The 16,827-nt window shown below is 48.7% G+C and overlaps 1 protein-coding gene across 9 annotated transcripts in view; it reads right to left on the bottom strand.

Moving 5' to 3' along the window:
- Positions 1-16,827, bottom strand: part of CACNA1D (calcium voltage-gated channel subunit alpha1 D) — a 520,755-nt gene that overhangs the window by 312,684 nt on the left and 191,244 nt on the right. For all 9 annotated transcript variants that reach the window (XM_070050708.1, XM_051852322.2, XM_051852311.2 and 6 more), the window contains exons 2-3: positions 15,432-15,741; positions 11,821-11,926 (exon numbers count right to left, since the gene is read on the bottom strand). In XM_070050708.1, coding sequence (XP_069906809.1) covers positions 11,821-11,926; positions 15,432-15,741 — 416 coding nt within the window. The remainder of the gene's footprint in view (positions 1-11,820; positions 11,927-15,431; positions 15,742-16,827) is intronic.

Here is a 16,827-nt window from a genome sequence, read left to right on the forward strand (position 1 = left end):
GGGCACAAACTGTATGTAAACAACGTAACACTAGTGAGATTTCACTCCGTGTGAAACTAAAATTGCTAATACTCAAAACACATGGGATACCAGAAACTACCAGGTTGGATACACGGAGTCTTCAAAAAGTGGGTGGGAAATGTGTATTGGGGGAAAAATGCACAAATTTCATTTTGTTGGCACAAAAATTAATTTATTATTTAATTCCATTTTCCAGGAACATTCTAAAGCATGCTTGTGGTTTTTCTTCCCCAACTAACAGGGACATAAAGGCAGACCCACCTAGGAGCTAAAGTGTTACAAGTAAACATTCCAAAACAGAGACCTGCCTTATGTTTTAGGAACTTATTTACCTACTAAGTGCCTGTGGGAACTATTGCCCTGGAAGATCTGTAGCATCCAGGCATGGTGCCCAAAGCAAGCAAAGGAATGAGTTTTGGTGCCTTTCACTGGTTCAAAAGAGGGCCCAAACCCCTGTACTCCAGGTCATGGACTCACTGCTCTGGCCAGACTCTGATGCCTAGGAATGTCTGAGAAAGAGGCCCCCCCGCTACCCAAGTTCTCCTCCCCAGTGACAGACATGGAACAGGCGAGGCTACCCATCAGACGTGTGACTGCTGACCTCCATGAGACGTGCCATGGGAGGACAAGTGTCACTGATTTTGTGGAAGGTGGTGTGCACGTGGACACTCAAACTGCACACACCCTCCAACCCAAAGGAGATGACATCTAAGTACTTATCCCAGGAAATGCCAACTTGCGTGTGCAAGAAGCCCACATAGGGCAGTTCAATGCAGCATTGCTTAAAATAGAAAAATATTTCACATTAACCTAAATGTTCATCAGAAAGAGAACAATCAACTAAACCATGGTATATGGGTATTATGTTCGCAACTGCATGAAAGTTAAAATACTCTCTCTCTCTCTCAGATATATATATATATATACACACACGCACATATATGGCTAATTCAAAAAGTTCATGGAACATAGAATTGATAAGTTTATTCGGGTGTAGAAAGGTTTTTAGGGGCCAGTGTTTTGGTAAGTAGGTTAAGCTGCCACCTGCAATGCCAGCATCCCATATAAGCAACAGTTTGAATTCCAGTTGCTCCACTTCCAATCCAGCTCCCTGCTAATGCACCTGTGGAAAGCAGTGAAAGATAGCCCAAGTCCTTGGGCCCCTGTACCCACCTGGGAGATCTAGATGGAGTTCCAAGCTCCTGGCTTCAGAATGGCCCAGTCCTAGCCATTGACAGCCAATTGGGGAGTGAACCAGTGGATAGAATCAATCTCTCTCTTTTTCTCCCTCTCTCTCCCTCCCTCCCTCTCTCTCTCTTTCCTTCTCTCTACAATTCTGCCTTTCAAATAAATAAATCTTCAAAAAAATGTTAATCCCATGAATAGCTTTTTTTTATAATATCCAATCGCATGAACTTTTTGAAGACTCTTGGTATAATACACACACACACATACAGTAATAACAACTCTGGAGATCAGGCCAAACTGATACTATAATTAAAATGACCTGGGTAGATAAAGGGGGATGTTTATTTTAACCTTAGTCTTTTAAGTATTTAAAATAACGAACTCATTAAGATTTGAGCAATGATGATGTATAATAGAATGCAAATATGATAGACCTCTCTCTGTATCTACCTCTCACCACACACTGTGGCCTCCCTCACCACACATTATGTGTTTTCCTTAATGAAAAGGCAGCAGCAGCATAGAAAGCTGAGTTGGCACAGGCTAGACAGCAACAGGACAGGGCCAGTGTTCTCTGCATAGCAGACCTCAGTAGTTATCTATTGAGTAGAGATGCCTTGATCTCTTTTCTTACAAACAAGCATCCTTAATGGCTCTAGAAAAATACCTGTGCTAGAATTCCCCAAAGACAAAGGAAAAGGAGGCAAGGAAAGGGAAGGGAAGGAGCAAGAGCCTCCCCGCAACACCCACCCCAGGCTCTGGATCCCCAGAAAACCTAATGCCAGCCACTTCCTCCCTCCTTCCCAGGCCAGCCAACGCCCACCCTGGGCCTCCCCTGCTCTCCTGGAGCAGCCTGCACCTGCCTTCCCTCCCTCTGGCCAGCCCCCCAGTTCCCTTCCAGCCCAACCCTCACGTTCACTCGTTCAATAATTTCAACAGATGTCCTGTGATTTCTAAAATTACCACTCACCCAACAGGGAGGAAGAAAAAAATTAGCTGAAATAACTGCTTTGGGTTCTCGAAAAGAAAGAAATCATTCGCCCTAGCCTGGGCAGTGTGCACGCTTGCTCACTCTCGCTCTCTCTTGCTCGCTCTCGCTCGCTCTCTCGCTCTCTCTCTCACACACACACACACACATGCACACACAGCAGGCTACAGCTAACTGATCATGTTAGGCAGTTCCTCCTTCAACCCCACCTTCAGTTGTTCTCAAGGCTTACTCCTCCATCCCACCCATCTCTGGCTTTGCCTGCCCAAACACCCTTCCCACCAGAACCCCAATTGGGAAAATACCAGTGTCACCTGAATTAAAAAGGGAAGACACCTCCGCCACTTGCCTTATTTCCATCCCATGAGCAGAACAGAACCTGGGGGACATGCCCTGTGCCTACGGATGGCAAAGCCCCAGGAGCCCGAGTACAGTGGGAGGCGGAAGTGGGGCTGTGCACATCTATTCCTGAATCACCTAACTCCCCCACCGCTGCCCCTGTAGACCCAGGGACACCTCGCCAACACCTCCCCCCCAGCTCGCCCATCCACACAGCCTCAACACCACCCACAGTTCTCCCTGTCTGCCAGTATTTAATAAGATGTGAGTGTCTCCACTGAAGCCAAGTTGTCCCCTCTGTACCAGGGACTTCTCACACTGTGCAGTAAAAATTTCAGAGAACAAAAAGGAAACTACCCCACCCCCATATTCTAGAGGGTCCTGCTTCTCACACAATCATTTTTAAGACATTGAACTTGAACACACATTGAGAAAGGAGTGCAGGGGAAGGAACTGTAGGATACCAGGTTAAAGCCCCAGCTGGCAGTGCTGGCTTCCCATATGGGCACCAATTCAAGTCCCAGCTGCTCCACTCCCATTCCAGCTCCCTGCTAATGTGCCTGGGAAAGCAAGAGATGATGGCCCAAGTGCTTCGGCCCCTGCACCCATGTGGAAGACCTGGAAGAGGCTCCTGGCTTCTGGTTCCAGTCTGGCCCAGCCCAGGTTGTTGCAACCATTTGGGGAGTGAACCAGCAGATGGAAGACCTCTCTCAGTCTCTACCTCTCTGTGTAACTCTTTCAATTAAATAAAATAAATCTAAGGAAGGAAGGAAGGAAGAGAGGGAGGGAGGGTGGGTGGGAGAGAGAGAGAGGGAGAGAGAGAAGGAGAGAGAGAGAGAGAGAGAAAGAGAGAAAGAGAGAGAGAGAAAGAAAGAGAGAGAGAGAGAAAGAAAGAAATGCAAGAGAGAAAGAAAGAAAGAAATGCAAGAGAGAAAGAAAGAAAGAAAGAAATGCAAGAGAGAGAGAGAATGCAACTCTCCACTGGCCCTCCCATCCCAAATGAGCTGGGAACACACACTTAAGGCAACTTGGAAGACTGGCTCCTGGATGTCACTCAGAAACCTGAGGAGGGAGGACAGGGATGGAATCCTGGAGTCCAGATGACACCCTGTAACCCCCCTTTCCAGCTGCCCCTGGTGCACCTTCCAGGTCTGGGATGCTTCACTTAGCTGTACACAGGTACATGTTATGCTTTCCCAGTTAAGCCATTTCAGTGTGTTTCTGTAATTTGTAATCTAATGCATCCTGGCCAATACTCGTATATACCCAAATATCCTCACTCTGGGGAGGGCCACTTGTTAAAGGAGCTGGGCAGTCACCACTCTATCAGGCATGACCACACAAAGAAATTCACTGCTTGGCAAACAAACCAAACCAGTGAAGACCATGTTGGAATTCTTAAGGAACTTTAACAGTATCAAGTCTGAATTCGTTAACAATTGGATTCCATTTTTGAGAGATCATCAACACTCAATGCAACTCATGTCTGCTCAATAAAAGACCAGGCTAAGTAACCTGCTTATTGTTAAAATGAAATAAAGGCAGCCAAAGAGATGCAATTGGGACCAGCGCTTAGCACAGTGGGCCTCACCAGGGAAGACACCCACCTCCCACATCAGAATACCTGAGAAAGATGCCTGGCTCCAGCTCTTGACTCCAGATTCCTGCTAATTCATACCCTGACAGACAGCAGTGATGACTCAAGTAATTTGATTTCCCAGCTCCAAGCTTCAGCCTGGCCTAGTCCCCAACTGCTGGGGGCACTTGAGGAGTGAACCAGCAGATGTGAGTGTGCTCGCTAGCTCGCTCTCTCTCTTTCCCCTAAATAAATGTGTATAAAAGATGCAATTATTTGTACAGTACAAAAACTGGTCCACATTTTATTATTAGGAAACCAGCTTTGCGTGAAGTGCTACTACACAAGCCCATCTGCTCTGGTCATGTTGCAGCTCTCCCTGCACCTCTTGACATGAAATATAGCACTCTCACATCCACCCAAACAGAACCATTCACCATGCCGATAACCGGCAACATCAAACCCACCAGCTGGCTATGTCTCATAGATTCAGAAAGTATCAACAGGTACTTATGTTTCTTCTCCCTTGCTCCAGATACAAAAAGTTACATGTCCTACAGATACAAAGAATATCAACAAGTGTTTCTGTTTCTTCTCTCCTGCTCCAAATACAAAAGTTACATTTGCCAAGACACAATCCTGAAATTAAGGGCAAATACGACAGGTATCAGAGATTTCATTAATATTAGACAATGATAGCCTCTCCAGCAAACATTAATAATTAGCCAATTGTTGAAAGTTAACGAATGATCTCTAAGGATACTCTGTTTGCATGAAAGTGTGTTTGTTTATTTGCTCAATCAACATTTGTTTCCTGATGTGCCACTGTGAGTCTGGCACCGACTTTCTCAAAACTATAAATGCAGTCAGACTCCAGTCTCAGCCTCTTCCATCCATGCTCAGGATGCTAATCGGCCCCAAGGCCAGACTGTCAAGCCCCAAATCCCACGTGCAGAATCATTGCTCTCCCAGCCACAGGCCAAAACAGTTGCAAACCAAGGCAGCAAGGGGCTTATCTCTATAAGGGGACCATTTGCCACGTTTATGGGAAGGCAGAGGGAAAGCAGGCAGATAGGTATAGGAGACAAAGGGCGAGGATAGGAAAAGGTGGAATAGAGCAGGCAGCACATGAGCGGTCTTAGAAGGATGGAAAGGACTTGGCATGCAGAGGTACGAAAGTGCAATCCGAACGCAGACCCCACACAGGCAAACCACAGAGGCCACCACAGCCACCTCCCAGGTGAGGCACAACCAGCCAGGTCACAAAACCCCATTTCAGGTATTTCACACCACTCCGCAAAATTGGCAAGATGCTAAACTGTACATCCACACAGATCCCACGGACTTGCTTCTTCAGCTCAGCACTATTCACAGCATCTGGGCCATGGAGGAGGCCAAGAAATGTCAGCTCACCTAGCCCTGCTGACAAACTCCCACAGTAAAGCACAGCCTCCCAAGGAGGCTCTACTCCCTTCACCACCCTGACCCCTGGACCCAACACATGGAACACACATGACTTCTAAGCTCGGAAGTCCAGTTCTGGGGGATCCTTTAGCCACAGGTAGACTACTTCCCACTCACCCCCAGACAGGGACCTCCAAGGAGTCCACAAAGGGACCTGCCACTCAAGAAGATGCTCACCAAGGCTCAGAGGATGAAGTAGGTGGGGTGCTTTTTTTAAAAAAAAAGATTTATCTTTTTATTTGTTTGAAAGGCAGAGTTACAAAGAGGCAGAGGCAGAGAAAGAGAGAGGTCTTCCATCCACTGGTTCACTCCCCAGATGGCCTCAACACACAGAGCTGTGCTGATCTGAAGACAGGAGCTTCTTCCAGGTCTCCCACGTGGATACAGGGACCCAAGGACTTGGGCCAACTTCTACTACTTTCCCAGGCCATAGCAGAGAGCTGGATCGGAAGTGGAGCAGTCTGTAAGATACGTTCTTTTCATGTTAAGGGGCACTCCACTTAACAATTGCTTTTGTTCCAGTTTTACCTTTGCTAATTAACAAACTTACATGTTTCAGAACTTGACTTCTGGGAGTAACTGACCATGCAGGGAACACAGACATTGGCAGTGACCAAGACTGCTCTACCTCACAAAGTGAATTTATTAGATAAGTTAGACAGAGACTACCAGACCCAAGACAGGCAGGGCCTGCACTATGGCCCTCATAAGCAGGAAGCAGCTACAGAAGGTATGATGATTCTACGCCCTTCAGCATCCCTTAGGATTAAGGGAATGGAGTCTCTGAGGGGGGGATGATGTAGGTAGGCATACAGGATAAAATGGATCAGGTTTGTGAGCTGGAAGACTATGCCTTCACCACGCCCCTGTGTGACCTCATGCCCCTACCTGGCCATATCTGTGCTCCCATGGGCCAATCAGGTTAATTAACCACTCCCCTTTGGAAGTGGATTAAAAGCCTGGGACACGGTCTGCTCAGCCTCTCCCTTCTCTTTGGCCTTTTCCACTGTGGGCTGTGCTGCCCTGTGCCTCCAGGGCATGTGGCATTTCGGACACCTGCCTCATGCTTCCTGGCCTACATGCTCCTCCTCCACGTGGCTGGCTCCTGGTGCTAGGCATGAATCCAGATTTCCCTCTCTCCTTTAGACAGGACCCTCACTCTCCTATGCATTTCTTTCACTGAATATAAAACTTAAAACTTAAAAAAGAAAAAAGAAAAAGGATGTGCAGCAGCCGGGACTCAAACCAGCACCAGCACCTATATGGGATGTCGGCACTGCAGGCAGCGGCTTTATCCACTACGCCACGGCACCGGCCAGTGGGGTGCTTCTAAAAGAACTGTCTGCTGGGCTGTCATCCACATTTACTCACGAAGCAGCCACTATGTGCCATCATGCCAGGCACCACCAGACTCAACAGTAGCTCAGCAGCCAGCGCTGCGGCTCACTAGGCTAATCCTCTGCCCTGCGGCGCCGGCACACCGGGTTCTAGTCCTGGTCAGGGTGCCGGATTCTGTCCCGGTTGCCCCCTTCCAGGCCAGCTCTCTGCTATGGCCAGGGAGTGCAGTGGAGGATGGCCCGAGTACTTGGGTCCTGCACCCCAAGGGAGACCAGGATAAGTACCTGGGTCCTGCCATCGGATCAGCGCGGTGTGCCAGCCTCAGCGCGCCGCCCACGGTGGCCATTGGAGGGTGAACCAATGGCAAAAAAGGAAGACCTTTCTCTCTGTCTCTCTCTCTCACTGTCCACTCTGCCTGTCAAAAAAATAAATAAATAAACAAACAGTAGCTCAGGATGAATGGAATTCTGAAGACGCTTGATGAGGACGTGCATATCAATAACTAAAATACAGGGCATTTTATATGCAGAGCGCCCCAAGACAACTGCTCCTTCAGATCCGAGTCAGAAGAGGCCTCAAAGAGGGGACATAACTCGAGATTATCCGTGAACAGCTGTGAGGATGATGACAGGTGAAGAGAGGGAAGGAAAGAGTACGAGAAGACAGGGGAGGCGGAGCCAGCAGGCAGACATGTGAAGGGGGATGTTTAGCTGACAAAGGCGGAGGACAAGGGCTGTGAGCGTCAAACCAAAAAGGTCAGGCCAGACCAAGCTGAAGCCGGCCGCGGGGTCTGGCCTTTCGTCAGTGGGCAGTGGGGATCATTTCTCTAGCAAAAGTCATCTGACAGTGGTGGAAATGGACAGGAAGGGGAAAATGGGCAAGATTTTTGTCTTTGATGTCAACAAGCTACAGACACACCAAACTCAACAGCAAGATGGGAAAAGAGGCACGAAAGCAATTTTTGCTGTTGTTGTTTTCATGAGCATTTACTGAGCACCTAGTAGGATCCAGGCCCTCAGCTGGACAAGGAAACAGAAGCACAGGCCACAGGTAAGCCTGGCCCTCCAGTCCCTTAAGCAGGTTTAGAGGTGGACAGGCAGGCCTGCTGTGCTAGCTGGACACTACTCTGGGCATACCTTTTTTTTCTTTTAATATTTACTTGTTTGAAAGGCATAGTGGCCGGCGCCGTGGCTCAGTAGGCTAATCCTCCACCTAGCGGCGCTGACACACCAGGTTCTGGTCCTGGTGGGGGCGCCAGATTCTGTCCCAGTTGCCCCTCTTCCAGGCCAGCTCTCTGCTGTGGCCCGGGAAGGCAGTGGAGGATGGCCCAAGTACTTGGGCCCTGCACCCCATGGGAGACCAGGAGGAAGCACCTGGCTCCTGCCATCGGATCAGCGCAGTGCGCTGCCCGCGGCGGCCATTGGAGGGTGAACCAACGGCAAAAGGAAGACCTTTCTCTCTGTCTCTCTCTCTCACTGTCCACTCTGCCTGTTAAAAAAAAAAAAAAAGGCATAGTTACAGAGAGGGAAAGGTAGCGAGAGAGATCGTCCATCTACTAGTTCACTCCCTAAATGGGGATAGTGGCTGGAGCTGGGCCAGGTCAAAGCCAGAAGCCAGGAGATTCCTCTGGGTCTCCACATGGGTAGAGGGGCCCAAGGACTATGAGCCATCCTCCGCTGCTTTCCCAGGCACACTAGCAGGGAGCTGGATCAGAAATGGATCAGCCAGGACTCAAAAGGGCACCCATGTGGGATGCTAGCACAGCAGGCAGTGGCTTAACCCATTATGCCACAATACTGGCCCCAACTGCAGTCATTTCTAATCTGCGGCAGCTCAGCCCTGCAGAGAACAGGGAGGTGGTCTGGGAAGACAGAGTTCTGGGGACTGGTCGCAGAGACTTGAAAGGTGCTCAACCACATTGATGTATGTGTGATAAGTGAAGGCTGTGTTAGGAAATAGAGCATGCTCATCACAGAGAAGCCACCCCCGTGCGAGGGCACAGGAGTCCCCTCCTCGGGTCCAAGAAGAAAATAAAGTCAATGACCCACACTTTCAGGAAGAGGGACAGAGAAATGCTGCTGCTGCTGCTGCTGCTGCTGCTGCTGCTGCTGCTGCTGCGCAAACCAGGGGGGACATCACTGTGGGAACTGAGCGAGCGGCACTGTTTCCATGGCTTCAGCCTCCACTTGTCCCTGCAAATCCGGATACAAATGAAAGCTGCTGCGTAGAAACTTAGATTGTTTATATTTAACAAAAAAAATAAAAAATAAAAAAAATCCAACCCTGGGAAAACTTGCTGGCCCCAAGGTAGTCTCCAAATCCCCAACGCAGGCTGAGTTATACACAGCTCAGACCAAATACATGCTGCACCCAGGGGGACGGCCATGTTTCTTATCCAGCAAGAAGAATCATTTCACACGATGACCGGTATCGGGCACAAACAGCAAGCCTAAAACTGGCCCTGGATCTTACTCTACATGTAGGACAGACACAGTCTCCACAAAGCTCTCCAGCAAAGAAAAGCCCCAGCTCCCTGACAGGTACAGCTCTGCATCCCCTGCCAGCCTGAGCCTCTGTTTTGCCATTCACATTAAGTGAAAGGTATTTACTACGGATAAGAAATAAGCTTCGTTCAGCTGCCTCTAAACCAATCCCAAAAATAGAGCAATCACTGTGGGACAAATTGGGTCAAATGTATTAAAAAAAAAAAAAAAAAAAGGTCCCTAGTGGGAGGCCTGGCATGGCATGGGACCTCGCTCCTAGTTGAGGGAATCCACAGACAGTCCCTTCCCACAGTGGGGAGAGAGCATTCAGAGACAGACAGAGCATGAACCGACCCAGCCAGGGGACCATCCAAATGAAAGCAAGACATGAAACTGAATGCTGTGAGCTTTGGAAGACTCAGCAAAGAGATCAAAGGGATGTACGCTGGTTTTTAGAAAGGCCTGGCAAACTAACGCACTTGCCAAGAAAGGCCCCACTGGGGAGAGACAGTGGGGAGGAAGGAGAGAGATTCATCCATTTCCTGTACCTCACTCCCTCGGGTCTCAGCTGAGAACTCCAAACTGTCTGACAGCACTTAGATGAGGGCCCTGAATTTCCCTGAGAAAAAAAGTCAGAATATTAATTGGCTTACACATGCAGCTACATTAATTATTCCATTGATCTGAATTAATCTGCCCTTCTGAAAGGTATTTATTTGCTAAGTTTGTTTAATCATGTTCTCTTGAGCAACAAACTGGGTCACCATCCACGCCGTTAAATTTGGTAACAAGGCTAACACCATCTGTGGCCTAGACGATGAAGATCTGACTCGACGGATGCGGCAGCTTCTCACCACCGCTGCTCTCCCTTTAAAGCGACTGTCTGCCGTCACGTGTCTATGATGCATCAGAAGCTGTTTCAAATGCCTCACATTACACGGGTGATCATGAGCACACTACGTGTTTACAGATGGATCCACCTCCCATGAACAGTAGTGTCTTCAGCAGCAATAGCCAAAATGTTTCTGCAAATTCTCTGGGAACCAAACTACGAAAGCCCTCGCACACACACAGACATCGTGTTACACCTGAACTACACCACAGCATTTTAAAGGGATGTGAGCCCCTCCACATCAACCATTCCAACTGCATTCCTAAAAGCATAATAACACCCTCTTCGGAAGCCAGCAAGCTCTGCCCCACCAAGGGGAGCCTGGTATGTCTGCCTTTATAACACTCAGTTGGAACATGTAGTACCGCTAAGATCAGCTTCAACCTGAGAAACCAAAGGCAAACAGAGCAACCAGGGAGGAGAAGGCGGCAGAACACAAGAGCCTCCCATGCCCTGGCACTGTGGCCTCCTCCACCTGCCATGGGCTCGGGCTCCACAGTGAGAACCAAGTCTTGCAAGCACCATGCTGCAGCACCAGAAAAACCCTGAAACAGCTCTGCCTTATCAAAGAAGGACCACAGAATCTCAGCCGTAAAACCACTCCTGGGGGTCTCCTTATACCATCCTTATAACTGCCACGTAGGTGATGGGCAATGTAGAACAAGCTACGAGCAAGGCCCCAATACAGAACCACTGGGCAGCCAAGTGACACAAGCTCCTAGTCCCCACCTAGGGCTCTTGGGTGCTATTTTTTCCAATGATTAAACTTTATTAGCCTTTCCCAAAGGGAGATCCGTGGAACACCGATTCTGTGATGCTAAAGTCTTCTGCTGAGAAAAAATAAAAAAGTTTAAAGCATCCATGTCAAACGACTTTCAGGGTCGAACTGAGTTAAACAAAACGAACTGAGAGGTTCCCAGAGGTACTATGAAGCTAATGTGCACCGTCAGTCTTTAAGAGAGCATTAAAGTATATGGAGGTATCCCAACTCATTTCATCACAGAACCATTATCTCTTGGGGTAGTCCAGAGGACTTGGCATGGACGCTTCAGTACTATCTCGTATAATTCTCCAAATTATGCTTTATGTAAATGAATTTGTTTTGTCATACTCTACTCCAAAAATTAACAGCTCATGTACAAAGTCTGTAATTCTCTACTTACCAGAAAAATTGACCAAAGTACCCATACCACTCCCAAAAAAACCCTGGATTTTTCTGATGTTAATATTACCAGGAAAAGAATGGTAGAACAGCAAAAGCTTATGTGGAAAGAAAAGTTATTTTAAAATCTGCTACAAATCTCTCCCATAAAAAGTCCCACATCTATTTATACAAGATTCATGACTTTAAACACTTTCATTCAGTAAATTTGAGAATACACGTCAGAAAACACAAACTTCAAACCCCTGCTGCAAAGCTCCAGGAAACACCACGCGCACCGCTGTCAACTCCAGCTCCTCGGAAGGCCAGCCAGGTCTAGCAGCAAACACTGAGTTCCCCAGGACGAGGAGGAACTCTAAGGACACTTACCAAGTTATGATTTGTTGAATTAGAATCATCTTCAGGGAATGGGATGTAAATAGCTAAGGCCACACAATTGGCAAAAATAGCCAATAATATAAATATGTCAAATGGTCTGAAAAGATTCTGTTAAGGTTTATATGTGTTTAGCAAATGTAAACCATCTCTCTCATCACACCCTTGATCACACCACTTGAGTCGCTTTTAAAATGAAAATGATAGACGCACATCATTTTTCAGTTGGCTCTCACGACGACGAGGTTCTCAGCAGGAAGAATGGTGAGTGGCCAGGTAGAGCCTGCTATCCGATGACCTCTCCATGTCCTTTCCTTGGGCTGCAAGGATCGTGTTACACTCATTCTTCAGGAAACACTGTATAATAAGATTGCCCATCCACTGAGGGCACTGTGTGAACAAGTCTCTGCTTCTTGTAGTTTTAAAAGTGACAAAGCCCTCACTAAATTCCCAGCTGTCCCAGACCCAGAGAAGTCATCACAGGATAAACCTCTTCCCCAGATCTCCACCTCTGTGTGGTAGAGCTGTTTTCTCAGGGGCTATTCTTGGCTGGGTCAGGCTAAATCTCCAGTCAGGCCTGGGATGGGCCAAGTCACTAGAAGCTTCTAGTTCTACCTGTGACCTTCTCCGGTCCACCTGTGACCTCAGACACGGAGACATGCAAGCCAGGCTTCAGCTCCCTCCACTGCTTCCTCTTCTGGTAATACTACTCTAACTTCTCCAGATTAGAACTGGACTGGAGCTCAGTGTATAAGCTAAACAAACCACATTAAAAGCCATAAGCAATCAGCACCAGGCACTTTCAAAGTAGGTTTAATAATTCTCAATTCTCAATCTTGCTGGCCAGTCCAGAGAATCACTCTGAGATCAGCTCTCAACAGTCCCACACTTAGACCTGCTGATGTTACGAGACACTGCCATCGCCGGCAATACCAACTTTGACATCTGCCGTAACAACAACTCCTTTTCATGTTCAGCCTTTCAGAGGGTTTCAGGAGCACCACCCTCAGCCGCAATTCCCGGGCTTGCTCCAGTGCCTCCACACCTCCACCGACTAGAGGCAAGGCCACTGGCTTAACTCTAACAGACTGCTCTCCCTCCATCCTGACACCCATCCAGGAAATCCGAAAACTCTGTACGGCACAGACACCCCTTCCCTCTCTGGAGATACCTGGAGTTCGAGAACCCTCAGCCCCCAGAAGAGCTTTGGGAAGTCACTGGAATAAGACATGAGTAACATTATCCCTGTACTAACTTTGATGGGCTTACTTTTTAAGCCAGTTAGCTGTAATCATATTGATTCTCTTAAGTCATCGAGTGTTGCAAAATCTTGTCTCCAAGGATTCAAGCTAAAGACAGCTGCCTTCAGAAGACTTCAGAATTCCCTCTTCACCTTCCCTCTGAAAGTTCCAAAGTCAATTGCCCCAAGTTATTCCCTACAGAAACACACTTAGTCTCTCCCCTCTCCCGCACCACCCTGCTTGCTTTTCAACTTCCCAGGACCTAAATGTAAACCTGGACATCTGAGAAGTACTAACACTGCTTAGGAAGGCCAGACAGGAGGTTTATATTTTTTTTTCTTTCTACAGGTCAGTTTCAGTCTTGAGAAACCAAGCAGATATCATCTCCCTGCCACAAGGCTTTCCAGAACAGAGCAGGAGGGAGGGCTGAAGCTCTGCTCCCTCCCCCAGGGTGAAAGACACCCCGACCTGCCCCACTACAAAACCAAACTACTGTCTCCTCTCCTGGTGCTGCTCAGGCCAGATGCCGCTGGCTTAGGAAAAATTTCAATACTCTGTTCCCTGAAACACAAGGGAACTGACATTCAAAGAAACACAAGTGGTCCCTCTTAGCATTTCAGGATCTATGTTTTCTAGACTGTCCCATTCAGAAGCAGGCTTCTCCCTGAACTGGCAGCCATACGCCCAGATCCTGTACACACACACGTGTCTGGCAACTTGCAAGAGGCAGACAGCAGCACGATCCAGGAAGCCACCCTGCACACAGCCATTGCTCTGTACAAATTACTGTGCACAAGGAGAAACAGCACTGGGCCTCCCACCTCACTCCACATAAAGTTAATGACCCCACTGAGAGGTCTCTGCTTACTCAGAGTCAGGCTAAGGAGGAGGAGCGCTCTCTGGCCGTGACTCTGACGCCGTCACTGCCGAGGCACCCCCTGATGTGCCCTCCTGGCCTGCCACGAGTGTTCTGTCCTTGGACTAGGGAAGAACTTGCAGAGAAAATGCACAAACCCAACCACAGCCACGGGAAAGACACCATAAGTCACTGGAGAGAGGCAGCATCTGTTCTAAAAAGCAGCAGCACGGGAAAATCTCTCCAGCCCTTCCCTAGCACTCGGCAGCTCTCGCTAAACCCCTTCTAGACAGTTACCTCATTTTAACTCCTCTCCACCGGCAGAGAAAACAGGAGCTAAGACAGAGGGCAGACTAAGAGCTGCCTAGCAGGGTGCAGCTGGCTCCCACCACCCTCCCCTTTGAGCCCAGCCTCTCCGCTGGGGCTGGGCCTGGTGGAGGAAGTCCTCTGTGGCACTGCTTCCTCCGACTGGACACTGCTGGAAGGTGCCTGCCAGCCCCACACACACTTCAGAGGGAGAGCAGTGCTTGGTTTTCCCCAGGACACTGAAGCCTCTGAGTAACCAGAGAGCCACTGCTCAGAAAGGCCTAGGTCAACTCTTCCTAAAGAATGGCAGTCGCCAGAGCCCAGCCTCTGGGTCGGGGAAGGGGGTAAGCCTGTAGCAGGACAACGGTTTTCCAAGACCGTCCTGGGGCATCTGGAGTTCAGTTTTAAAAATACAAAAGGAGACACCCAGAAATGCAACTCCAGGCCAAGGACACAGACAGGATTTTTTTTTTTTTTTTTATAAAGGCAACAACTGCAAACTCCTCCATGGAAAGGGTTGTTCTGTAGGTCCAGGGGCTCAGGACAAAGAGGCACATAGAGATAGACCTTTCCCCTCACCCACTCCTCACTCACTTATGTCCCAAGTGCAGTTTTAGAACTTGTCAAAAGGAAATTCCAGGAAGTCACAGCATCGATCAGCAAAACAAAGCCATCAAAAGCACTCCCTATCGAGCAAGTATGCCTATCCTAACTGCCTTCAAATTTCAAACATCAGAATGAAGATTCAGTTAGAGGTCAAAAACGTATTCACGTCCAATAAAGTCTCACAGAGTGGTTTTTTTAATTGGCGTAGCTTAAGTGCAATAGGTTCAATATATAACTAATGCCCCAAAACAACAGTGGATGAAAACGAACCATCTAGTGTCCAATGACCAAAAGTTAGTTTCATGTGTCAACAATCACTTTGAAATTTCAGGCTCACTCCCCCCACTACTACCATTACGCACAAGCATACACACACACACACAGGAGACCCACAGACTCACCCTCTGCAACCTGAGGAGTCAGGAAAGTATAAACAGCAAAACCCCTTACCCACAGCTTTCGTCTGTGGCTCTCACATTCCACAATGCTACAGCTTTGTGTCATTTCAGAAAGCAAATCTTTTTAAAGAACAGATGGTAAAAGAGAAAACCAGGAAGGTTCTTCCTCCCCCACCCCCTACCCCAGGAAAAGGATACTTCCATTCCACTATACTAATGCAGGCTCTCCGGATGGGGTTATTGAGAGACAGACAGAAAAGGGCGCGGGCGGGCCGGCTGTTGGACGAGCTCCCCTGTTTTTTGCTCTTGGCGTATTGCTGACGTTTTCTTTGGGAGAGAGATCCTACAGGTGGGGGTGCAGAGGTGCTCATGGTTTGGGCAGCCTTGGCCTGTCGAGCAGCGTCGATAGCAGCCTGCCAAGACAGGACAGTTTGCTTGGAGCTGTTCGGCTGAGAAGTTGGTCCTTCCCCAGAAAGAGGGAGTCTGGTGCCTCTTGCATAGTTTGCCTCTGGGGAAAAGGAGAAAAACAAAGATTTTTTTTAAAAAGATGAGATTCTAGTGTGTGAGGTGAAGCAAGCTTATCACCCAGCAATCCCAGGGCGGGGTGGGGGGTGTTCATGCCTATGTGTCCACGGTGAGCCTCTTGTTCTGATCAGGCAGAAAAATCCACGCACGGCGCCCCAGTGTCAATCCACGGGAACCTGCTGCACCACGCCCATTCTCTACCAGGAGTTTTGCTGCGCATTCCTTCTGAGAAGCCGAGGTCATCCCTCACTGACTCCACATCTCTTCTGACTTTGAAAACCCGTGCGTCGCTAATGAGTTAAAAGACATGTACAACCGCTTTTCCTAAATAATCACCACCATTACCGGGGGGGGGGGGGGGCCGGAGGCAGTGCCAATAATTCGATAGTCTTAATCATTTCCAGGGTGTTACTCCAACATCTTTCCACAATACGATTTTTTTTCAGCATGGAAAAAAAAAACCATCCACTAGCACAGGGGCAGCACCAAAAGCCCATAACAAATATCTAGATTATGCACTGACACTTCCTGCAAATGAAAATTCATGATGCTTGGGACTCATTTCCTCCACAGGCTTCCGAAAACAGAAAACATCTTTAGGGCTTTTTTGCATTTTAAATTGCAGCAGCAGCAGCCAAGGCAGCATCCAGGGAGACAGAGAAGGCGGTTGGCCAGCACCCCTAGCACCCCAACACACCTAGGATACACAGGCAGGAAGGTGCGGGGGGCCTGGAGGCCTAGGCAGGAACCACCTCAGTGGAAGCCAGCATCCAGGTACACACGAGGCAGAAACCCAAGGGGGCCTCCCAGTGCAAAGCCCCCTCTGGCTTTGGGTCGGGCCAGCCCCAGGGCAGCCCTCCCAGGCACCTGCCGGCCTCGGACCACATCCTCCTCACTAAGGCAGAGGTCAGAGAGAATCTGCAGCGAGGCTGAGGGACCGGCATTTGCACAAGAAACGACTGCTAAGTCAAGAGTCAAAAGCAAGCACCGGTCTGCCTGCCCAGCAAGCCCGAGGAGGGAGCAGAGCGGTCAGGCAGCAGCCAATCTGGGCCGGGATGAGCCCTGCCAA

The sequence above is a fragment of the Oryctolagus cuniculus genome, chromosome 10 (assembly GCF_964237555.1).
Source record: "Oryctolagus cuniculus chromosome 10, mOryCun1.1, whole genome shotgun sequence".
Classification (NCBI taxonomy): domain Eukaryota; kingdom Metazoa; phylum Chordata; class Mammalia; order Lagomorpha; family Leporidae; genus Oryctolagus; species Oryctolagus cuniculus.